General features: G+C 40.6%; 2 protein-coding genes across 2 annotated transcripts in view; one reads left to right on the top strand and one right to left on the bottom strand.

Moving 5' to 3' along the window:
• The window catches only part of ABCA1 (ATP binding cassette subfamily A member 1), a 92,270-nt gene extending 84,998 nt beyond the window's left edge, over positions 1-7,272 (top strand). Inside the window, exons 42-47 of the mRNA XM_024208018.3 lie at positions 660-801; positions 3,247-3,381; positions 4,255-4,358; positions 4,559-4,651; positions 4,890-5,133; positions 6,573-7,272. Of these exons, the coding sequence (XP_024063786.2) occupies positions 660-801; positions 3,247-3,381; positions 4,255-4,358; positions 4,559-4,651; positions 4,890-5,133; positions 6,573-6,713 (859 nt within the window). The 3' untranslated portion in view covers positions 6,714-7,272. The remainder of the gene's footprint in view (positions 1-659; positions 802-3,246; positions 3,382-4,254; positions 4,359-4,558; positions 4,652-4,889; positions 5,134-6,572) is intronic.
• Positions 7,273-11,213: 3,941 nt separating this feature from the next.
• On the bottom strand, positions 11,214-18,401 carry LOC112112203 (protein NipSnap homolog 3A). Its single transcript, XM_024208015.3, has 6 exons — positions 18,396-18,401; positions 18,003-18,210; positions 14,639-14,800; positions 13,177-13,326; positions 12,214-12,300; positions 11,214-12,107 (listed from the first exon to the last, which is right to left on the bottom strand). Exons 1-6 carry the CDS (start codon positions 18,399-18,401, stop codon positions 12,031-12,033), a joined length of 690 nt encoding a protein of 229 aa, XP_024063783.2. The 3' UTR covers positions 11,214-12,030.
• Between the last annotated feature and the right edge of the window lie 2,718 nt (positions 18,402-21,119).

The following is a 21,119-nucleotide window of genomic DNA, read 5'->3' as shown; positions in this document are numbered from 1 at the left end:
CACTTGCCTCTGCTTTACACCAAAGAAAATCCTCTGCTTCTCTCTCCTTCCTGTGTGTTCAAATTCCCAAGCAGCTGTAACTCCACTGACTTTGCTAGACTGGCCCCTGCTTGCACCAGGGCTAAACCTGCCTAACTTTAAGCATGTGCTCTGCTGAGTCAAGGTCATAGGGTAACATTTTCAAATGTACCTAAATCCTGAGTCACTTTTAAAAATGGGGCTTAGGGCTTGTCCACGCAGCACGTTACTGTGCAGCAAGCCACGGTGTGAAACTCCAGCACATCAGCTTGCTGCACAGTATTGCCCCATGTGGACACTGCTCGAGCACAGTCAAAGTCCCATTACTGCTGGCACTCCAGGACTTTCACTGTGCTGTAGCAGTCCAGGCTTGCCACGCAGTAACTTGCCATGTAGACATGCCCATAGGCTCTTAAGTTACGTAGGCGTTTTTGACAATGGTACCCATCGTGATTAACAGTCACATTTTAAAAGAAATTACTGTGACCCCCAATTGCTTTTGGGATCCAGTCACAGCTTTGCCTAAGCCACTGGTTATACTTCCAGAATGATGACTGGTCAAATCCCTGTTCTGTGTTCCCTACCTGAAAAGGCAATGGATGTTGCACAACCCTAACTATGGATCTTCTCTTGCTTTACAGTATCTTGTCTAACATCCAAGGAGTCCATCAGAACATGGGCTATTGTCCTCAGTTTGATGCTATTAATGAGCTGCTGACAGGGAGAGAACATCTGGAGTTCTTTGCACTTTTACGGGGTGTTCCTGAGAAAGAAGTCTGCCAGGTACGCAAAACAGAAAGCACAGACCCAGGCTGAACTGTTTACACTTTTTTGCTGGCATGCATTCCACTGCCCACTTTAATCCGCCGGTTTGGACAGGATAGTGAAATTGTCATCTGCTGTATTTTTTCAGTATCAAACAAGTGTTCTGCTCATTCACTCCTACCTAGGACAACTGTGTCCTGCACAGAGCAGCTGATATTACCAATCAACCTGGGTTTCAAGTCAGTTAAACCCTCCCCGGGCTTTTCCTACTGGTCACCATTATTCCTAGACTGATCGGTTGCCTTAAGGAATGCTTATTTAGGGATAAATGGTGGAGTCCTTATTCCTGTTGCTGATCATTTACTCTGAGGAGTAGTCCCATTGAGTTCATTGAGAATAAATGCTCACCAATTTAAGGGCTTCCCAGTCTGGCCACTCATAGTTTATAGGGACTAAATTTTCATTATTTGAACACTGACATTTGGGTGTTCCCAGTGCTGGAGCAGTCAATCAGGCCACTCCCTCTCTGCTGTTGATTTCTCATGCTGTCAGCAACATATGCCATCTACATCCCATATGCGGTAGATCTTGATAGAGTGCTGGTCTGGAAATACTAATGGGCCATATCTGTGTAAGGGAGCTGTGCCCGTTTACAGCAGCTGAGGATCTTCCCCAATCAGTTTAACGGCCTTCTTCTGCAGTGGTGGTGTGTAGTAACTGCAAGCACCTTGAGGAATCTTGGGCCATTTCCTATGAGCGCACAATGAGTCATGTTACTGCAAGCCCTAGGAAACAGTAGCTTGCCACCAAGTGAATGGGCACTGAGCATTATCCAAAGAGGGTGCTGTATAACTGGGTCTATTTTTATTGGGGCCATCAAGCAATTAAAAAAATTAATCACACTGTTAAACAATAGATACCATTTATTTTAAATATTTTTGGATGTTTTCTACATTTTCAAATATATTAATTTAAATTACAACACAGAATACAAAGTGTACAGTGCTCACTTTATATTTATTTTTATTACAAATATATGCACTGTAAAAAAAACAAAAGAAATAGTATTTTTCAATTCACCTCACACAAGTACTGTAGTGCAATCTCTTTACCATGAAAGTTGAACTTACAAATATAGAATTATGTAAAAAAAAAAACCTACACTCAAAAATAAAACAATGTAAAACTTTAGTGCCTACAAGTCCACTCAGCCATACTTCTTGGTCAGCCAATCACTCAGACAAACAAGGTTGATTACAATTTGCAGAAGATAATGCTGCCTGCTTCTTGTTTACGTCACCTGAAAGTGAAAACAGGCATTCGCATGGCACTGTTGTAGCTGGCGTGCAGATGCCACCAGCTGAAGGTTGATTTTCTTTTTTGGTGGTTCGGGTTCTGTAGTTTCTGCATCAGAGTGTTGCTCTTTTAAGACTTCTGAAAGCCTGCTCCACACCTCATCCCTCTCAGATTTTGGATGGCACTTCGGATTCTTAAACCTTGGGACAAGTGCTGTAGCTATTTTTAGAAATCTCACATCGGTACCTTCTTTGCATTTTGTCAAATCTGCAGTGAAAGTGTTCTTAAAAAGAAAATGTGCTGGGTCATCATCCGAGACTGCTATAACATGAAATGTATGGCAGAATGTGGGTAAAACAGAGCAAGAGACATACAATTCTCCCCGCAAGGAGGACAGTCACAAATTTAATTGACGCATTATTTTTTTAACGAGCATCATCAGCATGGAAGCATGACCTCTGGAATGGTGGCCGAAGCACGAAGGGGCATACAAATGTTTAGCATATCTGGCATGTAAATACCTTGCAACACCGGCTACAAAAGTGCCATGTGAACGCCTGTTCTCACTTTCAGGTGACGCTGTAAACAAGAAGCAGGCAGCATTATCTCCTGTAAATGCAAACAAACTTTTTGTCTTAGCGATTGGCTGAACAAGAAGTAGGACTGAGTGGACTTGTAGGCTCTAAAGTTTTACACTGTTTTGTTTTTCAATGCAGTTATGTAACCAAAAAAAAAATCTGCATTTGGAAGTTACACTTTCATGATAGAGACTGTTCTTCATACTTGTATGAGGTGAATTGAAAAATACTATTTCTTTTATCATTTTACAGTGCGTATATTTGTAGTAAAATAATATAAAGTGAGCACTGTATACGTTGTATTCTGTGTTGTAATTGAAGTCAATATTGAAAATGTAGAAAAACATCCAAAAATATTTAATACATTTCAATTGATATTCTATTGTTATAAGTGTGATTAATTGCCATGAATTTTTTTAATTGCGATGAATTTTTTTTTTAGTTAATCACGTGAGTTAACTGAGATTAACTGACAGCCCTAATTTTTATAAATATTTTTCTATTTCCCAAAGACTCTTTACCTTCCAGTGCAGTAGTTCCCACCCATAGATATTGATTCAGAAGGTCATGTTGCCCTCTCTTCCTGTAGGTTGGCGAATGGGCAATTCGTAAACTGGGCCTTGTGAAGTATGGAGAAAAATATGCTGGGAACTACAGTGGAGGGAACAGACGCAAGCTCTCCACTGCTATTGCCCTGATTGGGAGCCCTCCGGTGGTGTTCCTGGTGAGTTCACGACTCTTCGTGTATTAACATTTCTTTCCATTAAAAAATAACTAGGTCTCAATGCTGTTCCCATTGAAGTCTGTGAAGTTTTACCATTTGGCAATGAAGTATACATTTAAATGCATAACATGTCATTTGTATGTGCAAAGGGCCAACTTATATGTGAACATGATGTAGTTATATGTACAAATACAGGGCAAAATAGAGGCCTGAAGCTCATGCTATATATTTTTGGAAATTTGTTCCAGAGAGTTGTTTCCGATTACTTTGGCAATGACCGTCTAGATTTGGATACTCACTAAGAATTAAGGCTGATAGCCTGCCACTGCTTTATATACAAAACTCCCTTAACTTCAAGGGAGTTCTGTGCATAGATGGATGATCAGATCCAGCTCTTTATGTGTGAACAGTTTGAGAAAAGAATAGACAAGAAAGCAATGGTTTTATCTTTCCTTTTGTGAATTCTTGAAAAAGAGCTACTAAAATCCATAGTATGTGATGAGTGAGAGCTACACATTCTATTTAAACTAGAGCTCACTAATTTTTTCCAATATTGAAATTGATGACCAAATTTTTTAATTAGAGAAAAAAATGTACAACATTCACAAAATTTGTTCTCCAAATTTTGACCAACAATAGAGCTGATCAAATTTTTACTAAGTTAAAATTTCTGGGGAAAAAATCATATTTTAAATTTTGAAAAAAAAGGGGGGAAATTTCCATAAAATTTTTTCTTCTTTTAAACTTTTCCAGTAAAAATCATTTGGATGGGTGTGGTTTTCACTCTTCACAGTTAAATATTGTCATTGTATACGAAATAGTGTGTCAGTAGCATGTTATAGTATAACATGGTTTACTAAATGTAATTTTCAGGATGAGCCAACCACGGGAATGGATCCCAAAGCACGCCGTTTCTTATGGAACTGTGCTCTGAGCGTCATCAAGGAGGGGAGATCAGTGGTGCTTACATCTCACAGGCATGTAGTGTTCATTATAGTTGGGTATATACTGCATTGTATTTCCCCAGTCTGATTTAATTGGGGGTGGATTTTGAAATCTAAACATTCAGCTCAGCTGCTTCGTTTCTGTAAATGCAGGTTGGTGAGATGTAGCGGTGGTGATTTCAGAAAATGCAGGCTTTTTGCAGGGTTAAATGTTTTTTTGTTTGCCCCCATAGCATGGAAGAATGCGAAGCCCTGTGCACTCGAATGGCAATAATGGTCAACGGGCGGTTCAGGTGTCTTGGCAGCGTCCAGCATCTGAAGAACAGGTGAGCACTTTCAATTTGCTCAGGCCATAGACTTGTCAGTGGGCCTGCATTTTTAGGGCTGCCAACCAGTTCAATCTGAGCTGCTGGGATATTGACGTGATTTTTTTTCTCCTTCTTCAGCTCTTCTTATGTGGCTTTCTTGTTGCTCTTTAAGCTACAGGAAATGGCTGTGTATTTTAAATGACACCTCTTTTTCAAAGAGACTCACCTAAACTCCTCTGCTTGCTGCTGTTTGCAGGTTTGGAGATGGTTATACAATAGTAGTGCGAATAGCGGGGGCAAACCCTAACCTGAAGCCCGTTCAGGAATTCTTCGGGCTTGCCTTTCCTGGCAGCGTCCTGAAGGAGAAGCATCGGAACATGCTTCAGTACCAGCTCCCATCCTCGCCATCCTCTCTGGCTAGGATATTTAGCATCCTCTCCCAGAACAAAAAAAGACTCCACATAGAAGACTACTCCGTTTCTCAGACTACACTTGACCAAGTAAGTTTCTAGTGTGCTGTGAGCCCAATTCTCCTCTCTTTACATAGCTGGGAAACCCTGAGTAACTCTACTGACTTCAGTGGACCTCCAGAGTGTAACTGGGAGCAGAGTTTGACCATTTGTCTTCAGCTGAGTATTTCCTATGTGGAGATTGTAACATGTCAATGAATCTCACCTTTGTAGAAAGGCAAATGGGATATTTATGTGGGGCCTAGTGGATAGAGCACTCAGGAGACCTGGCTTCCATTCCCAACTCTGCAACTAGCTTGGGCGTCACTTCACCGCTCTGTGCCTCAGTTTCCCCATCTGTAAAATGTGGATAATGCTGCTGACCTCCTTTTGTACAGCACTTTTAGATCTACTAATGAAAAGGGCTACATAAGAGCTAGGTATTATCATCATTGGCTTATCCACTGCATCTTTTTCTCCCTACTCTGAACCAAGCCTGCAGGCTAAATGTGACATAAAAGCTAAGAGAAACACATTTGAGGGACAAAGTATAGTCTTGCAATTGTACAGAACTGAACATTAGGATACGTGGTTTCTGTTCCTGTTCCACAGATATCCTGTGTGACTGTGGGTAAAGTCATTAACCCTCTGTGTGGGTGTTTCTTCATCTGTAAAATGGGGTTCAGAATGCCTACAGTGGTCTTGGGAGGTGAAATTCATGTTCATAAAAGCCTTTGAAATCCTCAGATGAGAGGTACCATTGTAGTGCAAGGTAATACTTTCCAGTGCAAGGTATATAGCCCGCAGTAAACACATGCGGTATTTATAAATGCAAGGTACATAGCAGTGTAAAAATACATGGCACCTTCCAGGAGACTTCAAAAGGCAGGGCCTTTGCTTCAAAGAGTTTATAATCTAGCACTGGCACTATGCAGTACAGAAGCAGGAAAAGGTGTGGCGCTACCATTGCTGAAGAGATCTGTGTTGAAAGGGTTTTGCAGAGGATGCTTGGCACAGAGGTCCCACTCTGGGGATAGTGGAAAAGGAGTCTGAAAGCAAGAGTGATCAGAAGCAAAGGGTGGGAGAAGGATGTAGAGGGAGGGAGGATAAAATGCGGGTTGTGAGCAGGAAGAAATTGATGAATAGGATGTTGAGCTCAATGCAGTGACCAGCGAAGCTAGTGCAATGAAGAGGGGTGCAGTAGCCAAAACAGCTGATAAGGCAGCTGAGGCCTTTGGATAATGCTGCTTCCTGTGTGGCAGATTTTTTATTTTTCCACCTGAGCTTTTCTTCTGTAACTCTATTTTAATTGACAAATAGTAGATACTGGACTTAATCCTACTGCCATTGAAGCCAGTGGGAAATTTGTCATTGGTTTCAATAGGGAGCAGGGTTGAATTCATGGTAAACAAACAGTTCGTAGAGGAAAACGTCCTGCATTAAGCAGAGCCCAAAGTGACTAAAGATTCCATGACCCTTTTCTCTTGTAGGTATTTGTAAACTTTGCCAAGGACCAAAGTGATGATGACCACACAAAGGACATGTCATTGCACAAAAACCAGACTGTTGTGGACATTGCAATCCTTACTTCTTTTCTGCAAGATGAGAAGGTGAAAGAAAGTTGCGTGTGAGCTACTCTAGGCAAGGACATGGTGTTGAGCAGAAGGACGAGACGGCACACCTTCCTTTGCATGGAATGGGATATTCCCAAAGGGGAAAGCTAGAGGATACAGAGGGAAAGACGTAAACTGGACACTCTACTGATAACCATTCAATGCAATGCAATTCAATGCAATGAAAACAAAATTCCATTACAGAGGCAGTGCCTCTTGGAGTCATTGCCTTGTTGTACTGTTCTCAAGTGACTGACTTGAATCTAGTTCATTACAGTATAACTCTGTGAAACTGTAGTATGGAACCCATTGGACACTGTGGGCTTTCAGCCATACTGTATTTTGTTCCTACACCGTATACTTTTCCTAGAGTTGCAACAATCGTTTATTGCGGAATCATGGCCAGTGATTATTTATTGATATTTTAAAGGTGTGCACGTTTGTACTCTTTAAATTTTTTCATATTGGGAGTGGAATTTCCCTGGTGCTACATGCATTGCCGGCAATGAATGCACCGAAACAGTCAGTGCCAACCAGTTACCAAAAGACACAGTGTTGTGGCCTTATTTTGGGGGGGGGGGGGGGGGGGGGGGGGGGGGGGGGAGGAACCACCTGACCGGCTACTCTGTAAAGATCTTTATAGACTGGTGGAGGTCAATCGGTAATAATCCTAAACTAAGAAGCATACCATATGTAGATGGTACACAGAGATTTGATAACCTATCTCATCATCCGCTGCAGGGATGGCAGTGTGCACAACTGAACCTTGCAAATGTATGGGACTGTCCCACTAGCATTGTGACCAATCATCTGCTCCCTAATGAGCCTTTATGTAGTTAAGTACTTTGCTGCTCCTCTGGCGATACCACAGTAGTGCCACTTGGAAGGCTGCGCAAGGACTGAGTAGAGAGCAGTGGGTGAGAAGCAAAACTAGGGAATCAGACTAGAGCAGCACACTCATTGGTTGTATATGCTGCTAATGCCAAGAGTAACTTATAACACACGAGACAGTCATTCTGCTATGTAATGCCTATTCTTGAATTCCTGTTTGGCAGCAGAAAGGTAACCAGCATCTGAAAGTCGCTATTGCTTAGCTCAAATGTGGTGTCATTTCTGGCTTTGTCACGTAAACTGAAAACCTGAAGAGATGTAGATTTTTCTCAACAATATTATTTATATGTCCTTAAAAAAGCAGCAGTTAGGGTATGGAAATACTTCAATTAGATCGTTAGCCACAGTGTAATTTATTACATTATGTCGGCATTGTCATGCTCTATTTTCAGTGATAACTTTGTTACAGGCATGTAATATGGTCTGTGCAAATCCCAGATTATGTGTTCGAACAAGTACCACCAGCCCTGGCTTCAGCTACAACAATTTGCCTGAAACTCTCCTACATGGAAATTGATATATGGTTAGATTAATGTGCTGTAGTTTATTAGGTGAACCCTAACTGCAGAATATACTTTTGTTCGTGTAGGAAACCACCTCATCCAAGTTCCCCTTGGAAACAACTAGGCGCATAAGCCCTAACACCTCAGTGACAGCAATCCGTAATCTAAAATTCAAAACTTTACCATGATGAGAATTACTGACACCCTCTCTCGTCTGGCTGTGTCATGGGAGCACATCTGTACTAAAGTTCCTCGGGCACCCTAGCTGTGCTTCAACCCTTAGACCCAGCCTCAGCTCTAAGCACATGAGCAGCCCCACTGACGTCAACAGGGCTACTGGTGCTTTATGGCCCTTGCTGAACCGGGCCTCTAAAAGTTATTTATTACCTCTGGATACTCCTCCATCATGACTTGATTTTTTTCAGTAAATGCCCCGAAGTCTTACACTAATAAATACAGAAAGTGCCATGAACTGATCACTTTAGCAGCATTAGGCAATGTGATGATTATTTATATACTTCCAGGCATCTTGGCATTGATAAATTCAGCATTTTATTAAATGAAACACTGTGCAAAGGGTTAAGTCTACCAGTCCTGACTGTGTTTCTGCATTGGGATAAAGTAAACTAATCTACAGCTATGCTGAAGTGCCTTTTACATACTGTATTCATAATTTAATCCACAGAATACTGTTGTAGAGGGGAAAGGACAGAAGAAGGGGTTAGTATACCTCATTTCTTAAAGCATATCTGTACTGTGCTTTCAAGAACTCAGACTTCCCTACAGTATCCTCACCGAATGATTAATAGATTAACAGTATACATTATATTTCCAGGAGCAGAGCTGTTATAAATATTGGGGCCAATCCTGCAGCTGTAACTCACATGATACCAAGGGCTGCAGGATCAGGGCTATGATATGATTTTCAGAGTCAATGAACACACTGAACATTTAATACCTCTGAAAATCAACATCACAAGTGGCACTAATTCACAATCTCAACAGAGAGACTACAGCTATAGACTCAATCCTGCAATGCACAGAACCAGTCAGTATAATAGGAATGTGAGGTGTGCAAGTTTGAGCCCACTGCAATGGGGTTTATTTTAAACCCATACAGATGGTTGCAGTTTTTTTGATGGATGATTTCATTTGCAGTGGGTAGACACTGTACTCACAATGTGCTCATTTCTCCTAATCCTGCCAAAGAAGAAAGCCTTGAAGAGTGCTAATGCACAATCTGGCTTCTATGATAAAAAGAAAAGTTACACTAGATGTTGAAGGTAACAGGAATATTTCACACCTCTTCAGTCCCTGGAGAAATCTGACTTTTGTACATTTTTTTAATCTGTATGGAATCCAGCCTGTGCCATATAGTTCTCACATACCGCTCTCTCACTCGCTGAAATGATTTCCAACTACTTCTTTCTGCCCTTGGAGTTGGATGTCAGGCAAAATTATCCAAGTGCCACACGTGTTACAATTGTGAACCACTCTGATAATAGAACTGCATTTAGGGCATTTATGTATTTGAAACAATGTTACCACTTACTGTATGCTATTAAATTGTTGCAACCCTTTCTGTAATATATTTGTATTTCAATAAGGACTATACCTGTTATTTTTTCCCCAAGATAAAGTGCTTCTCCCCTTCCTCATACCCCCACCCCGCCCCAAAAAAATACAGTTGGTCCTTCATTCCAAGCACTTTCTGCTATCTGTAATGGGATCTATTTTTGCACTGGAATATCTGTTAACTTTGCAAAATCTAGAGATTTCACAACAAAACTTAAGTTAAATCTTTCAATGGACATTTTCATTAAAAATAAATATATATATTTGTATTTGCTAATAACTGTTTGTGAAGTATTAGGCATTTTAATTGCCTTGTATTAAGTCAAAAATAAAGCTGTAACAGCACTGTTCATCTACAAAAATTTGCTGTTATGCATTTACTGTTTAGAGCAGTGCTATTAATCTGTGACACGCAGGAGGACCTTGTTTATGTTTGGTTTGTGATGTGAACTTCCACACATTAAGTGGAAAATTGTTTTACACCTTTCCCATGAACTGAATTGTTTTAGTCCTTTAATGCAAACAATATTAATGTAAGTTTTACTTCTGCAGTCCACTACGGTAGAGGGTAAATCTCAGTGTCCTGTGCCACGTAACACATGGTTATTAAAACTTAGTCCAGGTTAAGGTCAGAGATATTCAAAATTGATACTAGCAGCATAATAAATCAGATTCAAGTTCAAAGACCTAATCTAGCACTTAAAAAAAAATATATATCAAAGATAGGAAGAACTGATCTCTGAAGAAGTCAGTCTCCACTGAGTCTGACGTTGGTCCTATCATCCTGAGGATAGTACACGTGTCCTCTGTAATGCAGTGTACAGCTAAGGGGGCTATTATAGTTGACAACTTCAATCAGAGCCTATCTACACTGCATACACTTGTCTTTACAAATGTTAAGTTGCATCCCATGGGCAATATTTTCCCCATTTACATTTGCTTTTATTTATAAACTAGGCTTTAGTCGTAAGTCTTCATACACTGAATATCTCAACTTGTGTATAAAGTAACTGAATTAATATCTTGGGGCAATGCTTTGTAAACTAGACCAAGATTTGATTTTTAGTCCCAGACAGATGGGCAACATGGATCTACACACTCAGTGACTCCCTCCAGCAAGTTAAGGAGCAAGATTACTGGCTCTAAAGGAACTATTATCTAGGCTGCTGGAACCAACAGGTAGAATCTTCAGACTGCTGCATTTATAGAAGTATTATAGCCTCTTGGTTGAAAGGACAGGAACAGTTTTAGGCGAGTAATATGGCTATATACAAGATGCAGAACAATAATCAATGCTTTTATTAGGCTTTAAGCTTTACAGTCTGGCAAAGCTTTCTCCAAAAGTATAGGCATATGTACTTTAGTGGACCAGTTAATATGATACAATTCATAAAGAAACTCTCAGAGTTAATCAAGGTTTCAGAGTAGCAGCCGTGTTAGTCTGTATCCGCAAAAAGAACAGGAGTACTTGTGGCACCTTAGAGACTAACAAATTTATTAGAGCATAAGCTTTCGTGGGCTACAGCCCACACGAAAGCTTATGCTCTAATAAATTTGTTAGTCTCTAAGGTGCCACAAGTACTCCTGTTTTTTTTGAGAATTAATCAATTCATTCATAATCAGTTTCAGCACAATAAACAAGTATTTGCATGGAGATGTGATCCATGGAACTTACTGTTCAGTCATAATTGAATAAAGGGCTGTGACCCACAATAGAAAGAATTTAAATGAATTGCAATACAGTAATTCAAGTAAAAAAGATACTCCTGATACTTACGCTGAGTTCCCTATATCACCACTTAACCAATTTTACTGCAACATTTCTCATACCTAATTCCAACCTCATTAAAAATAATAAATACAAGCAGACACACCAGTGAGAGGTATGGTCAGCATGCAAAACCTAGGTTAGGATTCCTGCTTTTTAGGGCAACAAGTAGTAACTGGGAAGATGTGACCTTCTCAGGAGATAGCAAAGTACATTATACAGATAACAGCTCTCCGATCATCCTTGCACTGGTACAGCTGTGAGCTTTGGAAAGGGCCTTTTGCCTTTTTGTACCAGTTATAGAATACTTTTGCATGGATGCATCTTCAAGTGGCGATAAGATGAGAAATTCATGGCTAATATGAAGCATTTGCAGAGTTCACGGCATGGTAGGCAGGCCTTGAATTCTTATTGTGGCACAGAGTGCAGAGGACTATAGCTAAGATTAAGCATGTGGATTTAGGTTTTATCCACATACAGTAAATTGAAGAATATTTGGCTAGATTATATTGGTATTGACAGAGACCCATATGACCGTTCAGGATAAAAATGCTGTATGAAAGTTGTGTTGTCTGCCATTACGTCAGTCGGTAGAAAACTATTTCAATGGTGAACAAGGCATAGGAATCAGAAGCATATTTTGCTGGGACTCCAGGAATCTAACACTCTCCCGCACTGAAATTAAATACACAGAATTAGGTAAAACAAGACAGCATTCTTAAATGAACGGTATTCTGACTTTTCAGTATACATGCTGAAAAGACACAGCCTTCTTGCTTACCAGCTGCTACCACCCTGGCGTCCTCATGGGCATAATGCCTCCCTGCTGCACGGCTGTCAGGGTTCTCATTCCACCAGAGCACATGAACTGTGAAAACAAGAGCATAACAAATTGAAGAGTGAAACCGTAGCTAAATTACAGTATGAAATATCCTACAGGTCCTTTGCTCTGTTCTGAAATCCTCCACCCAAAAGCAGCAATTCATCAAACAAGACATTCCTTCTGCAGAGCTTTTCTCATGCTGATTTTTAACACTGCATTTTCTAATCCTTTTAAGCCACAACTCTAGTTTCAGCAAACTGTCTTTAGACCCCATGTCAAGCTGAATTCAGGGAGACAGTGTACAGGATTCCAGGGCAAAAGAAACACTGGATCTGACTAGGTAGACAGTTGTGTATGTCCATATGCATCACCCGTGATACTAGCGGGGCTATCCTGGTGCATGTGTGCCCTTCCATGCACTTACAGTGCTATCAGAACTAGTGCCAAGATGCTGCTCCTTTTCCCCTGGCAAGAGGGAGTAATTTGGCTGTATTTGAGAGGAGGAAGTGATCCATAAGCAAGCATGAGCCAGACTTATTTATACATTTAAATCCTTTCAATGATTCAGGGCTTGCTTATTGGCATGATGTGTAACTATGAAGTTTCAATTCCACACAGGGCTAGTGCTGGCACTGGTTTCTAGCACACTTACAGTGAGACAAGTACCCCATTTATCATAATACCAGTGCTTGGTGCTAGCACCATGGCTGCTGACTCTGGGAAAGTACAGTTATGGTGACAGAAATAAGACACCACAATGTTTGATTATCTAAAGCCATACAAGAGGCCCAGGATCCAAAATGCAGCCTCCAAAGTTGTAATGACATTAATCAGGAGTCTGAACACTCTCATAAGTATTGCTGATTTGCACCTTTGCCCCTCTGTGCCCATGACTGTACTGACAACTGACTAGTACTGTACCTCTGTTCAGTAATCCATATTCTGTGTGGAAAACACCAATCAGCTTCGTGTAGCCTGTATTGAGATGAGCATTGATTGCAGCTCTGAACGACTGGCCCCACAGAGCCGGCCCACCAGGCTTCATCTGAAAAGTAACCATCTCATACACCCCTGATGGAAAAAGAATACAGCAGTACAAGCCATGAAATGTCAAACTAATCATCTGATTCTCTAAAAGGTATGAAAATCTTACAAGCCATCCTCACATTTATTGTGATTCAGTTAGAGCAGTAACTTCCAACTCTTTGGGGTTAGTAGACCAAAACATTGCTCCAAAGGGTCCCAAGATCCACCATGTCACACAGGAATACGGGTCACAGAAAAGAAAACAATGAAAAGTTCACTGAACGACCCTGCACAGATGGAGCCATTTCAAAGATAAAGAGAAGTGAAGCCATTTCAGGTGAACACCAGTCTCTTTTCTCCAGGATCTACGAATTCAGCATTCAGATGACTAGAGACAACAAAATCTCCTGAGGCTATAGAAAGATGAACAGTGTGAACTAGCCCAGATCCTACTAGCCTTTCCAAAACTGACAGTGTCCTTGGTGGTCAATGTTATTTATGACATCATAACCACTACATGAATCTTGGCAGCACCCATCACAGCAAGAGGTGTCCTGAGACCAAAGCAGCAATCACTGACCAGACACCTGGGACAAACGTATCAGCTCTATCCTTCAAGGGTCTTTCCTGTTTGAGGAGGAACTACAGAAACAACAAAGTTTACAGAGAAGACTCCAGGCTTGCTGCAAGACATGCCACCTTTAACATTGACATTCCAGGGATTACTCGGTACTGACACCAATGTATGAATGATGCATATTTACCTCATAGAAGGTAGGTTTTTAAAATCATGATTGTGACAAAACAAGAAAAAAAAAAACAGTTCCTAAACAGAGAGAAAAGTGAATGAATTTGTGAAAAATCTGAGTGTCATCTGCTAATCTGATCTTGTGGGTGAAATCACACTAAAACCTGTGACAATCTTATTTTCTTTTATACTGTAAAACATGAATTCTGCAAGTGAGAAGGGATACTGGATTGTCTTAATATTTCTAGAAATGCATTCCCATACATTGAGCAAATAAGCAAGTTAAGAGAAAAATATTCAGAGCATTGCTGTAGGAGGAACAGATTGCTCATCTTAGCTATTCATCCATCCAATTTTCCAATTCATTCCCAACCATACTGCACAGGGCTTTAGCCACCAACTCATGAAAGTACAAGTACAAACACACGCACACACACACACACAGGTATGCTGTGCCCTACCCTAACTTACATATTCCTGTAAAAGAAAGCCACTGTTGAACTTTTCCCTAGCCTTTTACACAACATAACATTTGGTTAAAACATAAAGCTATTTCTTATCGAATCCACATGGATAGCTTTAATCAATACAAAGACAGATAAATCTCACCCCCTTCCTTTGAAGGCTTCCCAATCTCACACCAAGGTACCAGGTAAACAATTTCATTGTTTTGTTTATTCAAGAAGGGCAGAACTGGAGAGATGAATTTTCCTTGCCATTCTTTATCACTGGCTACTGCTTTCCGGACTTCGGCTCTATGGGCAAAGTTATCTACAAGAAAGGGAAAGACATATTAAAATTCTATATTCAGTTCTGTCAGACTGGATTCAATTAAAATAAATTTATTATGAGGAGACAGAAACTATTAATAGACTCAGCAGATTAGGGATGGACGAGACCTCAGGAGCTCACCTAGTCCAACCCCCTGCTCAAAGCAGGACCAATCCCAACTAAACCATCCCAGCCAGGGCTTTGGCAAGCCTGCCCTTAAAAATCTCTAAGGATGGAGATTCCACCACCGCCCTAGGTTACCCATTCCAGTGCTTCACCACCCTCCTAGTGAAATAGTGTTTCCTAATATCCAACCTAGACCTCCCCCACCGCAACTTGAGACCATTGCTCCTTGTTCTGTCATCTGCCACCACTGAGAACACCCGAGCTCCATCCTCTTTGGAACCCCCTTTCAGGTAGTTGAAGGCCGCTATCAAATCCCCCCTCACTCTTCTCTTCTGCAAATTAAATAACCCCAGTTCCCTCAGCCTCTCCTCATAAATCATGTGCCCCAGCCCCCTAATCATTTTCGGTGCCCTCCGCTGGACTCTCTCCAAGTTGTCCACATCCTTTCTGTAGTGGGGGCCAAAAACTGGATGCAATACTCCAGATGTGGCCTCACCAGTGCTGAATAGAGGGGAATTAGCACTTCCCCCAATCAGCTCGCAATGCTCCTCCTAATGCAGCCCAATATGCTGTTAGCCTTCTTGGGAACAAGGGCACACTGTCGACTCATATCCAGCTTCTCGTCCTCTGAAATCCCCAGGTGCTTTTCTGCTGAACTGTTGCTTAGCCAGTCGGTTCCTAGCCTGTAGCAGTGCATGGGATTCTTCTGTCCTAAGTGCAGGACGCTGCACTTGTCCTTGTTGAACATCATCAGATTTCTCTTGGCCCAATCCTCCAATTTGTCTAGGTCACTCTGGACCCTATCCCTACCCTCCAGCATATCTACCTCTCCCCACAGGTTAGTGTCATCCGTGAAGATTCAAAAGTTATATTCTCACTTGGGGTAATTTTTTTTTTTTTAAGTGACAACATAAGAACAGTTTAATTTTCTTCAGGAATATCCTCTTTTGCCCTCAGAGTTAATCTAACAATTTTCAGAACAAACCAATTTTCCAAGCAAAATTCACATCAATATTAAAATAGGGTTTTTTAACGAAAGCTGGTGGCCACAATCACTCTTAGTATCTAGAAGTTGGCACTAAGTCTTTCATGTATACACTTTCTATACCTACTAGATATTTGGCTGTTGGTACGAAATAAGAAACCCTAACCCTAAAAAATGGAAATAAGTAGTGATTTAGCCTTTTCCTTAAACAGATTTGCTTTAGTCTTCTCGTTTTTGGTTGAGTTTTTGCTCATATATGAATATTTTGTATTAATTCTCCCTTATGTAACATTAAGTATACTTTGTTTGGCTATATGAAACATTATTAAAGTCTAAATCTTTCAGACAGCTTTTCAAACAAAGGAAAAGCATAGAATTTCTTGATTAAATTTGCCATTTTTAAGGACCCAGTAACAGTCCTAAATCCTGCTTATGTTACCTTGAATAACTAGGGTATATGAAAGTACACAGACAGACGCACATGCAGAATTTTCAATAATTTAAGAAGAGAAAGCCACACAAATGAATAATGAGAAATACCAGTATCTTGGTATAAATACAGGGAATAACTAAGCAAATTAATTTTAACTAACAAGAAAGATGTAAAAAGAAAGCTATCTGATTGTATCAGAAAAAGACAGAGAATGATGTGTAGCCACACTGGAGCATGGTTAGAGAACAAATCAAGCAAGTAAAACAAAACAAAACACACAAGCTTCATCCCAATTTTCCCTAATAAAATTAAGTAGTTGAGAAGTGGTTTACCCTTCAAAAATGAATTTAAGTAATTAACCAAGTAAAAAGAGAAGCAGTTGAACATACAACAAGAAATTTGGAAAAATTAAAAAAGATTAGAATTGTGTGTTAATCATTTCTAAATCTGAATTCAAAATATTTTGCTCTACAGATGCTGGATCAATTATTAGGTGAAGGATATTCTAGACAGTTGCTCAGACCACAGGAGGTTCTATGAATGTAAAGGGGTGATCTGGGGAAAATTAAAAATAAAAAAATTAAAAAGAAAGAATACCAATGCCCCAGAGTAGAAATAAATCCTAATCTACTCTATGATACCTGAAGGTAGGCATTTAGGTCTTAACTCTGCAAAGAGAACCTTCCAGGTGTATTCCTGCACCTGCACAAAACTGCAATGACTTTCACTGGTGCTATGTGTGGGTGTAAGGGTCCATCCACACAGTTCTGTTTGCAGGATTGGAGCTTTATTTGGCCCTGGAATATTCTCCAGTACGACAGTGTCTCCAAGCACACAAGAAAACTGATTAAACACTATCTGAGCAAGAAAGGAGGGAGGGGAAATCTAAAATATTGGACTGGCCAGCTCCACGCTTTAACCTGAAGGACCCAATTCTGCTTCCACTGAAATCAATTTTAAAAATTCTCATTGACTTCAATAATGCAGGATCAGGTCCTAAATATGAATGTGTACTGCAATTAAGAGTCTCAATTGCAACTTCTCCATTAAATATTTTAGAGGCCTACAAGACTGTCTAGCATAGAGATATCAAAAATGCTTCACCTTAATTCTGCAAGTACAGTAGAACCTCAAAATTATGAACACCAGAGTTACGAACTGACCGGTCATCCACACACCTCATTTGGAACTGGAAGTACGCAATCAGGCAGCAGCAGAGACCAAAAAAAGGGCAAATCCAGTACAGTACTGTGTTAAACATAAACTACTAAAAAAAATAAAGGGAAAGTTTAAAAAAAAAAAAGATTTGACAAGGTAAGGAAACTGTTTCTGTGCTTGTTTCATTTAAATTAACATGGTTAAAAGCACTATTTTTATTCTGCACAGTAAAGTTTCAAAGCTGTATTAAATCAATGTTCAGTTGCAAACTTTTGAAAGAACCACCATAACGTTTTGTTCAGAGTTATGAACATTTCAAAGTCACAAACCACCTCCATTAGAGGTGTTCGAAACTCTGAGGTTCTACTGTATTTGTTTTCAGTTGTCAGTATAGGAGCTATTCTCTCGTATTTATTTATAAGAGTCCAAGAGAAACATCCTGTTTCATCTGCCTAATGCACATGACACACAAGAGCAATATGAAGTGATGCTGCGCATACCAAACTTCCAAATATGGATGGCCTTATTCATGCCCCCAAACTCCGCAGTCCAGAATCCAACCATCTCTGAATGAGCTGTGCGAAGGTGGATGTGTTTATTGATCATTTCCACAAACTCCTTCATCTTTGATGGCTTAACATCATAGGTACGAATTTCATAAAACGTGCCATCATTTTGCCTGGGCCCTGTAGCCAAAGATGCATGGACCTGAATAGAGAATGTTAAAAAAATAACTAAAGTTACTACTGGAGTCATAAAACAATCTGCCACTTCATTCTAGATTTCAGGGCATCTCATTTCTAGATAGAAGCTGATAGCAATGTCTATAATTTAGCCTGCCTAATACTTTCCATTGTAAAGGATTCCCGCCACCTTTTGAGCAGCTCTCTCACTTCCATTGTTTGAAGTAGGCCTTCAATACTTGGCAAGGGATAGCCCTCAGGCCACTGAAGTACCTTTTCTTTGTCTAATGAAATTCTGATCAGTTTTTGCTGAGATATTAACTGTTAAAAATCGGCATTTCCCTTCTCTCATTTCCTTTTCTCAGGAAGGTTTTGGCAGCGTATCAAAATAATAACTAAACAGGAGCATTCTGTCATAAGGAGGAGGGAGAAAACTTGTTCACCTTAGCCTCTGAGGATAGAACAAGAAGCAATGGGCTTAAACTGCAGCAAGGGAGGTCTAGGTTGGACATTAGGAAAAAGTTCCTAACTGTCAGGGTGGTTAAACACTGGAATAAATTGCCTAGGGAGGTTGTGGAATCTCCATCTCTGGAGATATTTAAGAGTAGGTTAGATAAATGTCTATCAGGGATGGTCTAGACAGTATTTGGTCCTGCCATGAGGGCAGGGGACTGGACTCGATGACCTCTCGAGGTCCCTTCCAGTCCTAGAATCTATGAATCTATGAATGATCACATTCCTCGATCTGCTGGCAATGCTCCTACTTATACAGCCCAAAATGCCATTAGCCTTCTTAGCAACAAGGGCACACTGTTAACTCATATCCAGCTTCTCGTCCACTGTAACCCCTAGCTCCTTTTCTGAAGAAAACACTAACCGTGATACAAAAAAGCCCTTAGAACTACCCACCAGGCAGACTGAAGAGTACAATCAACACAAATACAATCACCAGATGACACCACGGCTGTGTCGCTCCAAATAAAGATTTAAACACAGAATGGAAGGACTATGGCATGTCCTAATGCTGTTATGAAGTAGGAACATTGGTAATGGCATCTCCAAACTTCTTTTATTTATAGGGGGGATGTATTGTACATGAGCTACATATATCTGGGTACACTGTTAATTTAAGAGAGGCTCAGGAAGTGACTTATATACTAGATTCTCTCTCTCTCTCTCTCTCTCTGTCTATATGTGGTGAGCTAAGCTGCTGAGAACAGAGTATTAATACTGGAAAATGCTTGTTAATAAAAACTTTTATTTTTTTACCCTATCCTATGTAGATCTCTATTCCTGTGAGAAGTCTAATAAAAGACAATACAGTGATGTAGCCTCAATAGACCTCTGCTCTGATCACATACGGCAATTCTCATGTTTTTGATAAGACACAACACTGGTAGTGCAATCAAAGTGAATGAAGAGGACGTGTGGAAAATTGTACAGCCTTAAGTGGAACCTCAAAAGAGTTGCTTTCATTTTCCCGGGCAAGGGCCTGTAAATCCTGAATTATCTTGTCCTCTGTGTATGCTCTGGTGATGAAGTGGGAATTTTCTGTAATATTTTTATGAAACCTATGTGTGCTTCAGTTTCCCTTATATTTTGCATGGTTACCCAGTGAGAGAAAAAGGACTGTTTGCTCTCAGGGCAGGCTAAGAGACACAGGTATGAATGTTGCCCTAGCTGTCTGAGCCTGACTGGTTCGTTATAAAAGGACTGTCTGAGGTCAACCCCATGTCAATGGAACATCCAAGAATTCAATGGAAAAGCCAATCACCATGGCATTGACACCTAGCAACCCATGACCAAGAGAGAGATTGATTTTGCCATCTCTCAGCAGGGAAGCTGAGCCCAATGCCCCAGCTCAAAAACAAAGGACTGGTAAGAGATAACAGTTGGTTGCTGGAAGGAGTCAGGGGCTTTCACCTGGGAGTTGAACAAGGTCAGACAGAAAGGCAGAGCCTGAACATGGGGGTTGAGTACAGCTTAGCTGGGCTTTGAGCTAACCAGACTGGACTTGGACTCTGCTTTAACCTTCATTTCTCTATGCCAACCTACAGATTTACTATTCTGTGTTCCACCTGACTAATAAACCCTACTCTTTTGACAATGCTGTTAGAGTGTCACTGCAGATACTTGGTGAGGTGCATTAATCCCTGAAGAGTGCAGAAGTGTCTACCAGGAGTCTACCTCAGTATGACTTGCTGAACAGAGCTCACAATATGAAGCAGGAGTGCTGGAGCCACAGAGATTCAGTCTAAGAAGACAGTGAGGCTGAGTGGCCTACCCTGAAGGAAGAGTGAGACTACTTGGGGTCTGGCACATGGAAGGGGTTCCTCCAAAGCTGGGGGTGTAGCACTGATCCTGTGAATCCGTGACAGTTCCCCACCCTCTACAGTGAAAACTAAGCAGGCTTTCAGCATGTTCTTTAGTCTTACCTTACCTCAAAGGGACATTTGGATAAGCTCCAAGAATTATGCCTTATTTCGCATTGGATCCAGTGAGTGGTTCCACGAACTCAGAAAGAATTTTTTGAGATACATTGTGTGCAATTCTACCCAGGGGATACCAAGGCATAGCACAAGCAATTCTAGCCACTAGAGAGAATTGGCAATTGATGAATGTTGCTGGGAAATCATTCATGCAATAAATTTTTGGCTCACTGCAAATCTTAACCATTGCGGTAAAATTATGGCCAAAGCCATGCCTATTTTGACCCTTAGATGAGTGATTCTCTGTGCTGGGCTCTAAATAGTCATCTTGATTTTGAACAGCTATTGGGTTTGAATCATTTCTAGCATCTGAGGAGTTATGAATGGGGTCTCTTTCTCTAGACAAAGCACTGATGGACTGTCTTAAGAAAACACTATTTTCAAACAAAGATGCAAAACATACACATTCGAAAGCTTTGAATTTCTAAGTTAAGAGCCCACTTTT

The sequence above is a fragment of the Terrapene carolina genome, unplaced genomic scaffold (assembly GCF_002925995.2).
Source record: "Terrapene carolina triunguis isolate 2854851 unplaced genomic scaffold, T_m_triunguis-2.0 Scaffold94, whole genome shotgun sequence".
In the NCBI taxonomy this organism is placed as follows: domain Eukaryota; kingdom Metazoa; phylum Chordata; order Testudines; family Emydidae; genus Terrapene; species Terrapene triunguis.
This window is presented reverse-complemented; position numbering and strand designations above follow the sequence as displayed.